This window comes from Balaenoptera acutorostrata, chromosome 8, assembly GCF_949987535.1.
Source record: "Balaenoptera acutorostrata chromosome 8, mBalAcu1.1, whole genome shotgun sequence".
Classification (NCBI taxonomy): domain Eukaryota; kingdom Metazoa; phylum Chordata; class Mammalia; order Artiodactyla; family Balaenopteridae; genus Balaenoptera; species Balaenoptera acutorostrata.
Window position 1 is genome coordinate 93,762,358 of NC_080071.1, and position 19,119 is coordinate 93,781,476.

The 19,119-nt window shown below is 52.7% G+C and overlaps 1 protein-coding gene across 1 annotated transcript; it reads right to left on the reverse strand.

Annotated features, from left to right (window-relative positions):
- Positions 1 to 13,777: 13,777 nt before the first annotated feature.
- COPS9 (COP9 signalosome subunit 9) lies at positions 13,778 to 18,696 on the reverse strand. The gene is made up of 3 exons (XM_007184842.3): positions 18,562 to 18,696; positions 16,517 to 16,589; positions 13,778 to 14,042 (listed from the first exon to the last, which is right to left on the reverse strand). Exons 1-3 carry the CDS (start codon positions 18,622 to 18,624, stop codon positions 14,005 to 14,007), a joined length of 174 nt encoding a protein of 57 aa, XP_007184904.1. The 5' UTR covers positions 18,625 to 18,696; the 3' UTR covers positions 13,778 to 14,004.
- Between the last annotated feature and the right edge of the window lie 423 nt (positions 18,697 to 19,119).

Consider the following 19,119-nt stretch of genomic DNA (forward strand, 5'->3'; position numbering starts at 1 on the left):
CGTCCTGAAGCGCCGGCCTGGCTCTGAGCATCTGCCAGTTCAAAGGCGGCGCCGGAAGAACGGCTGTTGGCCTCCTCCCCATCCCGCATAGATGTGGGGCTCCAGGGTCCAATTACCCCTCCGCGAAGATGTAACTGCCCACATCACCAGTTAGCGCAGAACCTCCCGTCCCGGGCCTCCGGCCCCTGCTGGTGACGTCTGCTGGGGGCACAGCCCTACTGGGCTTCTCTGCTGACACCCCTGTGCCCTGTCCAGGTGTCCAGGCCCTTGACCGAGCTTCCCCCCCACCCCGTCCACTCAGTCTCCAGCCACACAGCACTGTCCTTAGACCTTAGTCCTTAGGTCCTGTCCCAAGACCTCTGCTACCCCTTCCTTTGGGGCTGGGGAGGGGTGTGACTCCTGCTTGGGGACAGGGGCTTCTCCATGTGCCATGACCGTGGCGTGGTCCAGGGCGATGGACTCGGTGGGGAGCCTGCCCTATCTCAGGGTTCATGGATGTTATTACTCACAAAGGGGCAGGGAAATTTGATTTTCTGGCATAAGAACTTTCCCCCCATATACGTAATCAACACACACACACCATTGTATTAGTCTCAGCCAAAACAGGCCCGTCTTGCAGACATTTCCAAAAGATGGTTTTGTGTTGGCAGGAGAAACGGGAGTGACCTAGAGACCTGTGCTTGCCCAGGGAGTCTGGGGCTGCCCTTGTTGGAGAATCACTGAGCTTGGACATGGGGAAGAGGATGCAGAGGGGAGGTTGTCATTCTTATGAATACCCCAACTTGCCAGTGACTTTCCTGCTCTCGGGAAAGCCAATGGAATGAAAAAATGATGGCCGATTACAAAATGGGCAGACAGACGCTTCATCAAAGAGGATAAAAGGACGGCCAAAAGCACAGGAAAAAGTGTGCACCACCACTAGCCACAACCTCACTGCTGGCCAGGACGCAGGGAGACGGGAACTCCCAGACACTGCTGGCGCGGCTGCAACTCCGGTCGTACCGCCACCCTTGGAAACAGCTCAGCAGTTTCTTGTAAAGCCAAGTGTATATTCCCACGAAACCCTGTGCACGAATGTTTACAGCAGCTCTTTTCATAATCGTTAAAAGCTGGAAATAACTCAGATGTCCTTTAACAAGCAAACTGTACTCCGTCCACGCAATAAAAACAAACCAACTAATGAAGAGTGTGGATGGAGCTCACATTTTTATACGTTTTTGTCCATTTGGATATCTTCTTACATTTTCAATGTGCAGTTCCCTAGCTGCTGATAAAATTGGGCCCCTGCTCATATATTTAGCGTCCAGTTGGCTCTCTTTCTTGAGAAACAACTACTTAAGTCTTTTACTTGGTTTTATTTTTTTTTATTTTTATTGGAATATAGTTGATTTACAATGTTGTGTTAGTTTCAGGTACACAGCAAAGTGAATCAGTTATACATATACATATATCCACTCTTTTTTAGGTTCTTTTCCCATATAGGTTATTACAGAGTATTGAGTAGAGTTCCCTGTGCTACACAGTAGGTCCTTATTAGTTATCTATTTTATATATAGTAGTGTGTATGTGTCAATGCCAGTCTCCCAATTAATCCCTCCCCTCTTTACCCCGTATTCTCTTACCCCCTGGTAAAAGACTTAGTCTTTTACTTGTTTTTAATTGAACTCACTGTATTTCTTTCATTGATTTGAATTCTGTATTCATAACTTCAGGTGTTTTTGGTAATTTATTTGTATTACAAGTATATTCTCCACTCTATATATTGGTATATTCTCCATTCTTCATCCTCTCACTAATTTCTTCTGATGAACAGAAGTCCTGGGCACCAGTCTCTCTGGGTGCCCATCCCTTCCCTACTGAGTGCGTGGGACTTGGGGCAAGACCACCTGCTCCTAACTCCTGGGAGAGAATTAGTCTAAGCCTGTATACTAAGCGTGGTTGTTACATCCATTTGCCCTCAATAGATCCACAAGAACCCAGAATTCAGAAAACCAGCTCACAGTGTTGCCTTGGAAAGAGTTCAGCTTCAGGTAGACGTGTGACCTAAGTTGGCCCATGGTGCTGATAGAGGGAAGTTACTCCTTTTTAATGGAGAGATGCCTTCTCCGTTATCAGTCTCATTGGTTCACGTTTTCTTTTAGGTTGGCACTGTTCAAGAAATGTTTGTTCTCTCAAAGTCACAGGGGGTCTCCCGTGTCCTATTTGGGAAGCTGTCTGGACTTCCCTCCTTGCAGACCACATTTCTGCATTCCTTTGCCCTCAGGTGTTATCTTTCTTTCTCTCCATTTGTCATCGATTTTAGCCCAAACTTTTCCACCTTTGCAAGGGACATTAGTTTCAGCCCCTGTGCTAGTCCAGAATCCTGGCAGCAAGGCCAGTCCAGCAAGGGCCTCCCCCTCAGCCTGCTCCCCCCACGTGGGGGGGGGCGCCCAAGGGCAGAGTCCATGGGCCTCCTCAACCACCGACCACACCGCTGCATTTCCCGCCCGCTCCAATGTTTCCAGAGAGAATGGGGCACAAGTCACCCCAGCTCCCTCGGAAATTCTGGCCTAAAGGTTTAAGCATCCTTATAGTTTCTTGCTGAGGGGACTTCCCTGCTTCCAGCACCTGCAGTGGCAGCCCTGGTCCCAGAACCACTGCACAGGAAGAGGAAAGTTGAGAACTGCATCTCCCCCTCCCCCTCCCCCAGCAAAGGAGGGGGCTACTGAGTAGGGACACTCCCGGCCTCCCTCGTGCTGAGAGGGAGCCAGTCCTACGTATCCTCTAAACAAGCGTTTCGATGACCCTTTCCAACTCCCTATCAAACCACTACTCTGAGGATGAAATGCTACATGATGTATCCACCGGATATGGTGTCTCTTTGCCCACTGTTGGACACCATGGGCTGTAAAGCATGTTCCCGGGTTTGAAGAAATGTAGCTCCGTGGTCCAAATCGGTACAGTATCTTATTTCCAGTCTTTTTACAGTATTTCAGCATTTTCATCTACCATCGGGTATGCAAAGCCTTGTCCGGAGCGTCTCTTCCCATCAGGACCCGTTTACAGCCTCCTGGAGTGCCCGGACAGGACGCTGTCCGTCCACGCTGAGCTGCCCTTCCTAAACCAAGACTCTTATGGTTGGTCAATCAAGAGACGGTCATAGGACGTTGTCCATGTGGCAGCGGGATCTGGCCACTCCGCAGATGGTTCTAGAGCCAGCCATGGGCGAAGAGGCTCCCAGCTCGTGAATACAAGGAACCAGCCCCCCCACTCCCTGGCAGCATGCTCCTGAACGTCCATTTCCATGTCATCATGGAACTCCCTCCTTATCGCAGTGTTTCTCTGACATCACCCAAGACGTTATGGGTATCTCCGGCTTCAGGACTATTTTATGTCCTCAGTCTTAGGGACACTCGCACTCAATGCCCAACAGCAACTGGTGATTGTCTCTCCGATGGTGTGTGCCATCACCGCTGGGTCTGGAACCGCCCTGGTCCAAAATCCCAGTGTTTGCCACTGGGCGGCACTCACGGGCTTTAGCCATGAGCTCCAGTCTGCAAAGTGTGACTTACAGATTCTTCCAGAGTCATAATTGAGTGGGGATCATCAGGGCCAAGGGCATGGTAGAGCTACTGCTTTTTGCGACTCAGATATAACCTGCTGTTGTTCAGTCCCCCATTCAAATATGGCCTTCTTTAGGGTGTGGATTGGAGCGAGCAGTATTCCCCAATGCGGCATTTGCGTCCTCCGAACAACCCAGCCACGCATGGTGTTTCTCCTAAGTTCCAGGGATAGGCAAGGACTGCAGTTTATTTTCAGTTGCCTGCGGGATGTCAAGAGTGGCTTCTCCCAAGAACTTCACTGTCGGGTCTGGCCCTTCTGTCTTTGCTGGAAATATCAGCCAGCTTCTATTAATCACATGTATCAGCATCGTACATGTCAGTCCCAGCTTGCTCTTCAGCGTCTGATATTATTTTGGCAATACTTGTTCTTTCCAAACAACCCTGGCCATCCTACCCAGACAGTTTTGGTGGGACCCTCTCACTCAGGCTAGTGCCCTCTGGGGGGCTGTTCTTGTCCCTCATCTCTCTGTAGTCATTTGCCCTCCCTCGGTGACCTCCAAGGTCACTATCTCCGTATGAGGTCCTCCAATCTCCTCCATCCCCATCCGTAATGCACAAATACCAAGTGTGCAGCTCAGTGATTCTCATGAAAATCCCCGTGAAACTACCATTCATGTCAAGACTGAAAACACTTTTAGAACCAAAGAAGGCCCGCTTTTTTGTGTTCCTTTCCATTAATACCTTGCTCCGAGGGTGATGACTATTCTGATCTCTAATAACATAAACTGCTTTTGTCTGCTTTTGAACATTATAAAAATGGAATTACGTAATGTATACTCTTTGGTCTGGCTTATTTGTCTCACCACAGTGCCCGTGAAAGTCATCCATGCTGTTGCATGTAGCAGTGCTTCATTCTTTCCCACTGCTGCCCAGTATTCTATCACATAGATATACAAAACTTATTTATCCTCTCTACTGTTGATAGCCATTTGAGTTGTTTCACTTTGGGGGCTATTATAACTCAAGCTGCTATGAGCAATCTTTTGTATATCTTTTGAGGGTTGTAAGTACTGATTTATATTGCAAATATACCAAGTAAACTACAATTGCTGGGTCACAGTTTAATTTTAGTAGATAATGCCAGTTAAGAAGACTTCATGATTGTTTATACAGAAAATTTCAAAGAATCTATAAAATATCTCTTAGGACAATAAATAAGCTTAGCAAAATTTCAGGATACAAAGTAGGCATACAAAATATTTATATACTAGCAATAATATTTATATATACTAGCAATAAACAATTGGAACTGAAATTTTAAAAGTACCATTTACAATAGCACCAAAGAAATGAAATGCTTCAGTGTGAATCTAACAAAATAAGCATAAGATATATTAGCACAAAATTATAAACACTAATTTTAAAATTAAAGAAAGCCTAAATAAATGGAGAGGTAATTTTTGGTCATGAATTGGAATATTCTATACTGTTAAGATATCAATTCACCCAAATTTGATCTATAGATTCAATCAATGCAAACCCAATCAAAATCCTTATTTAAAATTATAAATATAAACATATATAAATATATATATGGAGAGAGAAAGAGAAGCATTACATAATGATAAAGGGGTCAATTCTCTAAGAAGATATAACAAACTTTAATATGTATGCACCAAACAACAGAGCATCAAAATGCAAGAGGCAAATGTTGTAGAACTGCCAGGAGAAATAGATGAATTCATTATTACAGTTGGAGATGTCAACACTCCTCTATCAGAAATGGGTGACTCTAGCTGGCAGAAAATTAGTAAGGACATAGTTGAAAACAGCGCTATCAATCAGTATAATGGACATCTATAGATTACTTCATCAACAACGGTAGAAGACACATTATTGTCAAACTTGCTTGGAACATTCACCAAGATAGATCACCTGCTGGTCTGTAAAACACCTTAACAAATTTAAAATAAAAGAAATCTTACAGTTTCTACCCTCAGCCCACAATGGAATAAACTAGAAATCAGTAACAGAAAGATAGCTGGAAAATTTCAAAATACGTGGATATTAAACAACCTACTCCTAAATAACATATGGGTCAAAGAAGAAATCTCAAGAGAAGTTTAAATATATTTTGAACCAAGTGAAAATGAAAACACAACTCATCAGAGTTTGTGGAGTACCGTGAAAGCATACATTAGAATACAAGAAAGATCTACAATCAATCATCTAAGGCTCCACCTTAGGGAAACAGAAAAAGAAGAGAAAATTAAATCCAAAGTAGGGGGAAAGAAATAATAAAAGGTAGAGCAGAAATTAATGAAATTAAAAGCAGAAAAACAAGAGAGGAAAATAATGAAACCAAAAGTTGGCACTTTGAAAATATCAATAAAATTGATAAGCCTCTATCCAAGCTAACTAAGAAAAACAGAAAGAGGACAAAAATTACTAATATCAGAAATGACAAAGAGAACAGAACTACAGATACCATGGACATTAAAAGGATAATAAAAGACTACTAAAACAACCCTATGCCAAACAATTTGACAACCTAGATGAAATGAAATGGACTGATTCCTTGAAAGACTCAATCTTCCAAAACTCACACAAGAAGAAATTGACAACCTTGTAATGGCTGTATCTTTTAAAGAAATTAAAACAATAATTGATAACCTTCCAAAACAGAAAGCACCAAACCCAGATGGGTTCACTGGTGAATTCTACCAAACATTCAAGACAGAAATTGTGCCAGGGCGCACCGCAAGGAAGAGTAGCCCCCATTCACCACAACTAGAGAAAGCCCACATGCAGCAACAAAGACCCAATGCAGCCAAAAATAAATAAATTAATTAATTTAAAAAAAGAAAAAGAAATTGTGCCAATTCTCTGTAATTTCTTTCAGAGGATAGAAGCAGAGGGAACAATTCCCAACTCATTCTATGAGGCCAGCGTTTTTCTAATACCAAAACCAGACGCAAACATTACATATGAATAGGGGGGTGGCAAACTTCAGTGCATAACACAAAGAGCTTTTTTTATATATATAAATTTGTTTATTTATTTATTTGTGGTGTGCGTGGGCTTCTCATGGCGGTGGCTTCTCTTGTTGTGGAGCATGGGTTCTAGGCACACGGGCTTCAGTAGTTGCAGCACACGAGCTCAGTAGTTGTGGCGCACGGGCTTAGTTGCTTTGCGGCATGTGGGATCTTCCCGGACCAGGGCTCGAACCCATGTCCCCTGCATTGACAGGGAGATTCTTAACCACTGTGCCACCAGGGAAGTCCCACAGAGAGTTTTAAAGAAGAAAAAATATTAATGATAATACCTCCCTTGCAGAGTGGTTGTAAGGATTAAGCGATAAAACGAGGTAAAGGTCTGAGCAGGGAGCCTCACCCACACTAAGGAAGAGCCAGCCACAGTCCTCGCGCACAGTATGCCCTCCAAAGCCATGTTGCTGTGACTACACTCTTTGGGACTATTAACCAGTAATATGCGTAGGTCACGGCTCACACTGAAGTGAAGTTACTAGGGCGGGGTGGGGGGACTTGATCGATTAATGCATTCGTTTTTACTCTGGATTTTGGCCCTTCAAGTCAATGTGAAAGGACGTTGCTCTGTCATTTCCCTGATTGTCGAGCATCTTGTCAGATGCTCAGTGGCCATTTGCATGTTTCCACGTATGAATTTTTCATTCCTGTCTCTTGCCCACATTTGCATTAGGTTGCCTGAGTTTTACTGTTGGTTTGTAGGAGTTCTTTATATATTGAGAATGAGTCCTTTGTGAGCTCCAGACACTGCAATGCTCCCGCAACTGCAGCTCGACTACTCCTCAATGGCATCTGTGGCTGAGCAGAAATTCTTCATTTTTTCTTGAGCTGGGTGTTTCTATAACCTCCACTTGTACAGATGGGAAATGCAGAGGTAAGGAAGTTAACGAATTTAGAGGTAGAACCACAACCCGGGCCTGAGTGTCTGAAGCAGGGCGCTCCACTGCACTGCTCCAGGGTGAAGCCCACTCTGTCCCCTCGGAGGGCCAGTCCAGGCAGGTCTTGTCACCTCCGAGAGGCTCAGCTTATTCACCTGCAAACTGAGCACATGACCCTCCCCTCTGGAACATTCTGAGGACTTGACGGAATATAAATGCTGTGCTCACAGTTGGCTTTCAATGAAAAGCATCTTTGGGGCATTATTAGGATCATCAGCAAGATGCTAAGTAAAGGAAAAATACAGCTAACTGTTCCAAATGTTCTTTTCACAGCAGGTTTGGTGGTTTTCCTGTCTCAGCAGCAAAAGTTCCAGCAGGTTCCTTCAACATTTATTTAACTGCTCTGGGCACAGTTGGGGACAGAACTGAGCCTTCCAAGTGACAGGATAAATTAAGTCTCAGCAAAATAAATGTTAAAGTTGAAAGAGTCAAAGGAAAAAAATAAAAAACAAACGAAACCAACAGCAGCGGCCAAGGACTGCCGGCTGGGGCGATCATCTGGGTCCCCATACAGGCCCGTTGCGACAGGAAGCCTCCATCTGCCGACCCCAAGTGCCCTTCAGCGGTACAGAGTTGTCTCTGTGCTGCCAGGACACGGGCCAGTTCTCAGTGGAGCAGAAAACGCTGCGGTGCGGGGCGGCAGACGGCCCAGCGCGCCTTCCTCCAGGCAAGGCCCACCCGGCCTGCAGGTCTCAGCCAGGCCCTGACAGTCTCTCCAAGCTCGGGAATTCACCCACGAAATCCGTCCCTCCTTTACAGCTAATGTCCCTGACCTCGAAGGTCAGGCCTTCCTTCTCTGCTTCGGCTGCAAACCAAGGACCAGAGAAAGTGGAGTGGGACCCCAGCTTGGGGCAGACGCAGGAGACAGGAAGAAGAGCCGTGAGCGCCGTCCTCCACCCCAGCACCCCTCCCTGCTCTGAGGGCCCCCTCGCCCCCCTGCTGGCGGCCCACTCGCCCACCTCTGGGCCCTGCACACACCTGGGCCGCTCTCCCTCCCTCTCCTGAGGTTCCCTCTCCCATTCACCTCAAGGAGTCGGGCCGGCCCCTGGCTGCCTGCTCTCACACCTGCCCTCACACCTTTACACTGTCTTCACAGGCTCTTTGCTCACTGTCCTTTCCCACAGGGCTGTGAGCTCCATTTCTTGTGAGACATTCACACACACACATCTGATCATATATATACACACAGGTATCATCACAGCCGTGGGCCACGGTGGGTGTATAGGAGGTGTACGTGCACACACACACTCACCCCCAAAATATACCTCTTTACACACCCAACGAGAGGCGAGTTCTATATATCAGATGAACAGGTAAAAATGTGCCAGGTAACTGCCCACCTCCTGCATCTCCGCTTTCCCATCCACAGGGCCCTATGGAACCCCCTCCAGGTCAAAGGCCACTCTGTCTAGGGGGGTGCAGGGCTCCCCGTGGTGTGCAAGCACCAATGCTTCCTCAAGCGATGATCGTTCACTCTGTTTCCATGGTCTGTTGCCAGGAGGGAAAATGCTAGAACCAACCTCTTGTCGTGGTTCCGCCGGGTCTCCAGTCTTCATCATGGCCACGTCCCATGGTCCCACCCCCCTCCGCAGCAGCGTGGGCAGTCTTCCATCACTCAAAGCCCTTGCCCTCCAGTGAGTAAAGCGGCGCCTTGCCGCCTTAATGGACGTTTTACCAACTTCTTGTGATTCTGAGCACCTTTAAGTAGTTACTGGCCCTTTGAACTTGTTCTTCTGCAAACTGACTTTTTAGTAACCTGTACCCATCATTTTCCAATGCGTCGCCTCCTTAATGCCACTTTGTAAAAGTTCTCTACGTCTGCAAATATGATCACTTCAGCCCTTTGTCTGTGAGCCAGGTTTCCTGTATTCCTTCCAAATCTGCTGGTTGCCTCCTGGCTTTGTTTGTGGACGCTGCGGAGAGAGAATGCAGCCCTTGACGAAGGGCCACGGTCTGTCACCTCTCTGCCTCCCAAATGCTGAGTCACCTGGAGCAAATCACTCGTGCAATGAGAAGACAGTGTTTGTGCAAGGATAGGGACTCAGGGAAGGAAAAACCCAAGCACAGAGCACACGGCGTTCCTGTGACTCACGAACGGGAAAACACCACCGCAGCTCATGTTCAAGGCACCTGCTCCGGGTGCAACTCGAATTCACTCAGTGACCCCTCTCGTACCCGTACGGGGAAGGTGTTCACAGTACCCTCACTTCACGGGCTCAGAGGCTGCGGGTGGCCCAAGACCACCCAGGGGGAGTCGAGCTCCAGGGACGCCGTTCATCACAGCCTTGGCTTGAGAGCTCTCCTTCTCCCCACCCACCTCCCCATCCCCGTCTCAATCAGAGCTGAGGCCAGGACATTTCTGGGGGCAAAGGAGGGGGCGGTCTTGTTTGGCAGGGCCTGTTTGACCCAGGTGAGGTCTGGCCTGTCCCACCTCCGGGGTCTTTGAATTGAGGGTCTCACACGGCAGCCTCTCTCTGGCCAGGTGTGACCTGAGAACAAATGGCAGCACTTGAGTCCCAGGCTTTCCCTGTGAGTCACGCGTGGGCAGTTCCTGAGGCCTGGAGTTCGGTGCCCCGGGCCTGAGGGGCCTGGAGCCACGAGGCGCCGGCGTGGAGCTCCGGGCAGGTGCTCTGCACCCCCGGGTCAGTCTTCCCCCCTCCCAGCAGCACCAGGACTCGGTTATCACACCGTCATCTGTTTACGTGGATCAGACACGCACCGAGCACCTGCCACGTGGGGGACACTCTGCTCAACTGCAGGGACAAAGGGACCAGCTGCCTTCCAGCGCAGTCACCCTGCAGGCCAGCTGACCGTCCTGGACATCACTCCACTGTCCCCTCCCCTGGACAACCTCTCTGACCGCAGAGCACTTGCTGTTTCCACGGAATCACACTCCCTCGTGATGAAAGCCATTAAATAAAGCCACTTATGAGCAGTTTATTTTGTGACTTATCAGATAATAATTATTCACACACAACACAGGCACCTAAAAGACCCCTCAGCACGGCCATGACCATTCAGTACTGACCCCGGCTTGATGCTGGGGGTGGACGAGTGACATGGAGGCCTCAGGACGCTCGTGGAGAAGCCGCTCGTCCTGTGAGCCTGTCGGGGAGGAGCGCGGGCAGAGCTGTGCGGGGCACTCAGGGCCTCGCCCTCTGCCCCCTGCTGAGGCCCGAGCTCTGAGACTCAGGCTCCAACAGCCAGTGGAAAGGCCCAGCGCCCGAAGGCCCACCTCTGGCCTCTTGAGGGACAAAGGAGCTTTTTATTTTAGCACCCTTTTCTCAGCACTTTCTCATCTTGGCTCCAAGCACAATTCACAGCAGTAAATTTTCTGAAGTCAATAACGTGCCTTCTTAAAGATGCGACTTGTTCTGGAAGCGCCCCTAACCCAGCTGCTCAGCGTTTGTCCAAGAATTCAGAGGACTGCCGCCTCTCCCTGGCGGCTTCCTGAACATCTTCCTGCTCAACACGCGGCCAGTGCAAAGGCTGACCGTGAGATGAACGCTTTCCCTCTACCTGGGAAGAAGGAGAACTCTAAGGGCAGGGGAAGTAGATGGTTTCTTCAAAGGCCATGACTGAAGTCCTCAAACAGCTCAAAGCATCAAAACAGTTCTATTCTCCAATTACCTCCCCAAACCCAGATTCTCAAAAACCAAAGCCTGTATAACCCACGCGCTTGATCACGTGGTTTAGGAAGGGCTCCCTTCATTAGAATCCTAACTTCCAAGAGCCCGCAGCTTCACAAGGATCCAAAACACCCCACGTTAGCAGATAATACTCTCCAGGTCCCCACCACAGCTACCGAGCGGCGGTCCCCATGTGCACCCTCCCCTGGAGGAAAGGGCCTTCCCAATCCTGCGAGCTGTGAGTGGGCGCTGCCCTCCTGGCTCACGGGCCAGGGGGTGGGATGGACAGAGGGTGCACCAATCAGAGGGCTTCCCGAGTGCTTGCTGCGGACCCTCAACCCCCAACAGGGTGACGCTGGCAGCAGAACAGCAGGGCACCGTGGGAACCACACTTCCTGTGTGGACAAAGACCTCCTGGGCCAACGGAGCCAACAGGCAGGATGCGACCAGAGGTGGCCTGAGTCCCGGGGTCCTCTACTCGCCTGCCTTTCCACAGCTTTCCAACAAATTCTTATTCTTTCACTTCCAAGGATTCCAATGCAGAATGCTTCCTTCCTTTCTCTTCTCCAGCCCCTAGGAGTCTCCCTCGCCTTCAGCCCATTCTTCTCCCAGTGGCCGCAGGCGCTCTGGCCAGAGTCGTGCTTTGCCTTCCTTGTGTTCTGCAACCAGCGGGCAGCCGAGCCTGCAGTGGAAGGTGGCACGGCTTCCCTCTGCCACAGGCTTTCCAGACCAGCACGCAGGCCGATCTCTGTGATTCTGGCAGTTAGGAACAGAAAGTGAAGAAACTGTGTTTTGTCACCGTGAGTGAAAATATATTACGGACAATGGCTAGAGTTTCTTCGTCAAAGGTATGAGCATCTCCTGAGGTAACCACCGCCCCCTAAGGGTGGCGGCCAAGTCACAGCGAGAGGAGGAAGGAAAAAAGTGACTCTGAACCTCGGCCTCGCAGTACTGAGGAAGCTGCAAGGGTTCTGTGAAAGCAAAGGAGGCCTAGAGCCTCGTGCGTAAGCAGAGGCCTAAGTATGTGCAGGAGACCCATGCACGCGCACGTGCGCACATGCACACACACACATACACGCACACACACACAGCTGACGTTCACTGAGCACCAGACTGGTCTGAAAGTCTAAGGCCAACACGGAGCCCTCTGGGGTCCTACAGCCTCAGCCTGGGAGGGACAGGCCAACTCCTCATCCGGGCGCACAGAAACCCTTTCTTTGCCTTGGCTCATTCCCTCCTGCTGAAGACCACAGACCCTAGAACTAGGAGGCACCTCGGGGACCAAGAGCTTTGTTTACCAACGAGGAACAGAGGCCTGAGGCAGGGGAGCTGATGGGGCACGACCACGGCTCCTTGGTGACACGCTGAACGCAGGGACAACTCGGGGCCGTCACCGGCCTGAGCTGTGACCACACCCTTAACACGGCGAAGTGCAAGCCCCGAAGGGCCGTGTTTACGTCAGCCTCACCTGAGCGGGCTGCAGGACGACCACCGCTGGCTAAGAACCCGCCCAGATGCCCAGCTGTTCCCCACGGAACCTTCCGGGCCTGCTCTGAGGAACCCGCTGAGGAAACTTAACTGCCTGTGACTTGACCTCAGGAACAAGCAGATGTCTCTCCCTGAAGTCAGACCGTGCAGCTCGCCTGGAGGCCCTGTCACTCTGGCTGCAGATCTGAGCTGTGAGTCTGACACAGATGTAGCCCCGAAACCCGACACAGGGCAAGGCTTCAAATGAAGGGTGTTCCCAGTTTCTCCCAAGCTGGTCTTCCCAGGGACGCTGCCCTCGTGTCAGCCCCTTGAGCCGCGCTAGATGACTGGCCCTCCCTCCCGGGGGCCGAGCTCCATCAGGACGGGCCTGCTAAGTGGCAGAAGCCCACTCGGCACTCATGAGAAAACAGGCAGAGGGAACATCTCGTTCTGTTTAAAATCTCACCTGGTCTTCGGTGAAACGTCTTTCATAGCCAGGCCATCGAGGTGCTCCGTTCGGCAGTTCTCACGGGGAAGGTCAGCACATCCCAACTCACCTACTAAGTGGCTCTGCTCAACTCTGAGCTGTGGGGACCGATGTGTGCCCTGGGCCTTTCCTTATCGAAGAAACATTCTTCACTTCGAGACTGATATGAAACAGTAATCGTAGTGTTTACAACCATTATCAATTGCTGAGCTGGACCAGCAAGAAACTTCCCCCGTAGGTGCTACGCTCTCCTGCGAGATGGACCAACGCACACGTGTCTCAGGTAGGAGGCGTCTCTTTCAGTCATTACCGAGTTGCCCTGCTTCTTCAAGCCTCAGATTCGGGGACAGCAGCTGCTCTGACGTTAGGAGGGGAAACACGCAGCTACATGTGCCTCCGGGAAGGGATGGGACCCGAGTAAGGCCTCACAGGCACTTCCCGGAGCCGGCCTGCACCGCTTACGGGTCTAACACAAACACCACGCTAGCAACCGTGAGCCCTAACAATTACTCAAGGCCACAAAGCAAAAAGTGCACCGTGTATTTCTATGCTGAGACCTGTTTCTCTTAGCGTGGAACACAGGCATGCATGTACACGTATGCCCAAGGAGACATCTAGGGATTGTAATATTCACTCAGAAATGCAAGCATTAAAATCACCCTGCAAGTAATAACATCACTTTTTTTAATTGAAGTTGAGGACAAAAGGCGGTCACATTCAGAGATTAACAGGCCTCATCCAGACGGTTAAAACCATCTTCTCCTTCTTCGTTAACCATCTCCTAACTTCAAGTGATTTCCACAAGTTCTCTGGAACCATCTACAACTGTCCTTTGAGGCGATCCACCACACCACGGCATGGCAAGGCCTGAGCAAACGCACCGCCGGACACACCTCACTGGATATCATCGTCATCAAAGAGATCTTCAAAATCTGCAAAATGAACAAAACCACACATTGATGGGGCACCCGAGGTCTACAGCTGAGGAAATAACTATAAAATGAGTTATGTGGTCATTCAAAACTAGAGAGAAAACAGTGAACAATCTGATAAAGGACTTTTCCCAGGACAGGCTCTCAGTTTTATCCAACCGGGGCTCATACAGTCCAAAGGGACAGTAGTCCAGAGTGCACCTTTACTCTTGTTTCTATTTAGATGACGATCTTAAGAAAATGCGTGAGGGCGTGTTCTGGACCACGTGGGCGACCCCTCACAGCCGTGCCTACGTGCCCGTGAGTACGGCCAGGGCTCTGCTCTCGCCAGCGCTGCATGGCGGGGAGGGGAGGTGGGCTGAAGCTGCCTGAGGCTCGCAGCCGTGAGCAGGAAACTGCAGAGCTGGGGGGGGAGAAGGGTGGTGGAGGGACAGAGCCCCGTGAGAACGACTCCCTTTAAGAGAGTCTGACCTATAGTTAAGCTTGAGAAACGCAGCCTGAGCCCCATTCCCACTAGAAGAAATGCCAGAAATTCACAGCGCACTGCACCCTGCGAGGGGGTCAAAGCCAAACTCATGGTTATTTTGTCCTTCTGTTTACTTCTTTGTATATTTTCTACATTCCCACCACGGGTATGTGTTACTTTCACAAGAGGAGAAAACCCCACTCATGCGTACCATGCACTGAGAATGTGCAGAGTAAACGAAGAGCCAGAGAGAGGACGGGTTGGCTCCCACACCCCTGCTCCCCGGGGGGAGGCGGCACCAGGCACCTCCTGCCCCGCCCCCTGGACAGTCCCACCGGCGCCCGCCTCTCCCACCGCCCCGCCACTCCCCCGCCCCCAGCCCTGCAGGTGCCGCCTCCTGAGCACTGCCTCTGGATGTGCTCCTGGCAACCCGCGCCCGCCTGCCTGCGCTCTCGTCCCCGGGCTGTCCCGGCCCCCCGTCTAATGCGCCCATTTTGTGAAACACTGAGTGCCTGCGCTCTCGTCCCCGGGCTGTCCCGGCCCCCCCCCACCCCCGTCTAATGCGCCCATTTTGTGAAACACTGAGTGAGGAGAGCGAACCTCGTTCAGGGTTTGAACTCCACTGCCTAGGGGACAACAGGCCATCAAAACCTATCTGCTCAACCAATGAGTGAACAGGACTAAGGACAAGTCCTTCCAAGGCCACTCGGCCTTCTCGCGGGGAACGGCTCCCCGCACACCCGGGCCGTCACAACCTGCCGGGGCGGCGTCTGCTCGCCTGCGCTCCTCGTCCCTGCCGGGCTCGGACTCGGAGGGAGAAGCGCCCCGATCCGCTCCCGTGCTCACCTGGCCTGGCGGCCTGGGTCCTTCTCACAGGTGCTTCTGTCAGAATTAAAGGGCTGCTGGTGGAAATCACGCGAACTTGAACTCTAGAGCACAGCCAACGGTCTCTAAGCCCCGGGCTGGCAGGGGAGGAGGGCGGCTTGCGAGGAGACCATCAAAATGTGAGTGGATCGTGCCGTCCTGGGGACCACACACCCCTACCCGGGTGAGGTCCCAGCGGCGGCTCTGCACCCCGTGCTCTCCACACCTGCTCCCCCGGAGAACTTAACAAACGTCACCCGCCTCAGTCCTGCGGGGACGCTGCCTGGGGAGAGCAGCTGGGCTCCCGGGAAGGCTGCCCCCATGCAGCAGCCTGGCTTCTCGTTAGGCAACAAGTGCCTGGAAAGCAGCCAGACACCACAGCACGGGCTCGGGCGCCAGAGAGGTTTGGGGCCGCTGAAAACCAACATGGCAAGGTAACGCCCCAGCTGCCACTAACTAGGGACAAAAGTTCTTTGTAGTGGCAGGCACCCTGGATGAAAGACGGATGCTAAGAGATAAAATACCACTTAACTCTCCTAAGAAAGCGATCTTGTGTTTCTACTTACGATTTAACCCTTGGTAGGGATGAATATACTCTACAGGAACAAGGCCTGAGGAAACCAGAAGGGAACACGAGAAGTACCCCCTCAAACGTATGTGAAGATTTCCTATAAAGTTAGTTTCTCACTGTTTATTTGGTAAAACTCCACCCATGTTCCCGAAACTAGCATTAAACCCTCAAATGCGAACAGCTCCCGGTTTCAGAGGGAAGGGGCGGGGAGGGCAGGCCTGTGGCTGTCACTCCGCACAGGCAGCCCGGGGGACGAGGACCCAGTGACAAACAGGGAGAGGAAAGCACACCAGCCATCGGGAGAGAGGGGAGACAAGAAAGCCAGACGGACCAGACCCTGCTACAGCTTCAGGTGTCCAAGTGCACGTTCACGGCTCAAACTCAACAACTGGAATGTAAGACTGGAAGCTTTCTTCCCTCCTGAAAAGCAGCGCTGCGCGGCGTTCCAAGAATGGCACGGGATCTGGCCTTTACTGGTCTACGATCCAACTCACTCACGTCACAAAGCTGCTTCACTGCATAACCTGCAGAAGAAACAGATTAAAACCGGCAAGCCAATCCCAGCGTCCTTACCATTAAAAAAGTCTGCGTGAACTGCCTTTTCATTGGCTGCCAAGTCCATCAGGAGCCCGGTGCTGCCTCCTGCCTGCGGAGGGAAAGGACAGCTCGTGTCAGCGGGGTTCTCCGCGAGGCCGAGCGGCGTAAGTGCCACGCAGGCGCCACGCCACTCCTGGGCAGAAAGTGTCCAGGTCGGAGACAAAACTTAGCCCAGGGGAAGGGAGGGAGTGGGAGCAGGGGAGGGAGGCGGCATTCCAAGGAACTACGGTGAGGGTCTCCTCAGGTCTGACGTCCCTAGACGCCTCTCGCCTTTTACGCAGGACTTTACGCAGAGTCCTGCCGCCGCCCCAAACAGCAGCACCGCTGCGTACAGCCGGACACGGGGCCCCGAGCACGCGCAGCACGGAGCCTGACCACGGCTGAGCTCGGGGCTGCGCCTGCCGCTTCTGAGAGGTAAACCACTTCCCCTGAGAAACTGACCTGCCGACCGGGGGCTCTGGGGAGGGGGGCGGTACCATCACGGGCCTTCCCACTGCCACCGCTCAGCTGTGGCAGGAAAACAACGCCACCACCAAAGCTGGGCAACGTGGCGAGGATTCCGAGCCTCTTTTAGAGTCACATGGTGACAGCCTCTGGTGGCAGCACCCTGGACGGCCGGCCCCCAGGCCCTGCTGCCACCCTGACTCCCAGCCGCCCCCAGGCTGTCTGCCCTGCCTCTTGCTGGCTCAAAGGGCACAGCACCTCCCGTCCTCCCTTAGCAGCGGGGACCCTCACAGCCTCCCTTCCCTCCTCAGGCGCCCTCCCCTGCCCCGTCCCACAGGAAGCTGCGCAGATTCTACCTGTGACACCGCTGCGGAGTTTGCGCCTACCTTCTTCTGGAGGCACTGCCTTCATTCAGACGCTCCTCGCGCCCCCCGTCCCCGTTTGTACTGCCCCACTCTCTCACCCCAAACCCTCCAGAGCGACAGTGCCACGAACCAGTCGGAGCCGTCACCCCGCACCTTAAAGCCCTCCAGCTACTCCACGCTTGCCTAAGGTAGTGCCTGGAGCACAGGTCTGAGAAACAGGGGATGAGTGCAGGTGCCTCGGGACTGGGGTGCAGAGGGCCCAGCTGTCCCAGGACGGCTACAGGCGATGCACCATCTGCCCCCCAACCCCGCCTGCCCGGCTCCATCCCATTCCCGCTCTCCCAGGCACGACCTGCCCTCCCCTAGACTCTGCAGGCCTCGCTCCCGCTCCCGCCAGGCCTCGCCCCTACACCCCAGCGTGCCGCCAGCATCTGGCTGCAGCCAGCTACTCTCCTAAGCCTTTGCTGGGCCACCCCAAAGCCCGGGGGCTTCTATCAACCCGCACCGCCTCTTGATGCACTTAGAATTGGCAACCAGCGTCTCTCTGTGCTCCCGGGACATCCAGGAGCACACAGAATGGGTCTGTCCCCGCTGAGGTTTGAGAAGGAGAAATCGAGGTCCGGACCCCGCGCAGCCGGCCTGACACTCCGAGCTCACACCACCAACACCAGACAGGAACGCCCTGTGCCCAGAGGATGGGGTGACACAACGACCCTGCGCAACTGCGGGAGAGACCCGGGCCCCGCGCGGAGCACGGACCTGCCAGGCGCCCCTCTCCCCCGCTCCGCGGGCTGGCGGCCTCTTCTTTCCCAAGGGCCGTTGGTCAGCCGGGCTCTCGTCTCCCCTCCTCCCAGACGGGGACTCGCTCCCGCCGCGCCACAGCACGCCGCCCCGGCCGGGGCCCACTTCCTCCCCCAGCACCTGGCACGAGCTCAACCCCGTCCCCGGGGTCCCCACCAATCGCCCCTGCGGGGCTCCAGGCCGCGGGCTCCGACGCTCACCGCAACCCCGGCCCGTAGCCATCCCGGCCGCCACCTCACTGGGTTCCCGGAAGCTCCATTCTCTCGCCCGAGGTAGGAACCGCCGAGACGGCAAACGCGGGCCGGGGAACGGGGCCGCGCAGGCCGCCGCCTTCTCTCGCCCCAGACCCGGCCCGCGCCCGACAGCTGGCCTTGGCTCCGCTCCCGCCCGGCCCGGCGCCGCCCGCCTCACCTCGTCCAGATCCACGTAGGGTCCCGCGCCCTCGGGAAACATCTCGTCCACCGCCGGCTTCATCTCCGCCTGCAACTCCGGCGTCCCTGACCCACTTCCGGCCCGCTGACGCCCTCTTCCGGTGCAAGCCCCGCCGTGGCAAGTCTATACGCGAGAGGACGGCCGACTCTATGGTTTCCTCCACCACCATCTGGCAGGTCTAGCCGCCGGAGGACCTTCCACGCTATGGTCCCCTCCTCCATTAGTCGGGGCGGGCCGGACTGGCCTGGTTGGGGCTGGGGTGGGCAGGGTCTTCGCGTGGCTGTCAGCACACAACGAAAGCTGCTCTGTGAATTTACCGCGGCCACAGACAGTCTGGACCTAAGGGCCTGGCACTGACAGGTGCCCAGGAAATACCCATTAAAGAATATGAGTGGGTAACAGAGTAAAAAGGCAACCCACAGAATGGGAGAAGATATTTGCAAACCATATATCTGATAAGGGGTTAATATACAGAATGTATAGAGAACTCCTAAAATTCAACAACAGAAAACAAAGAGTCTGATTAAAAAATCAGCA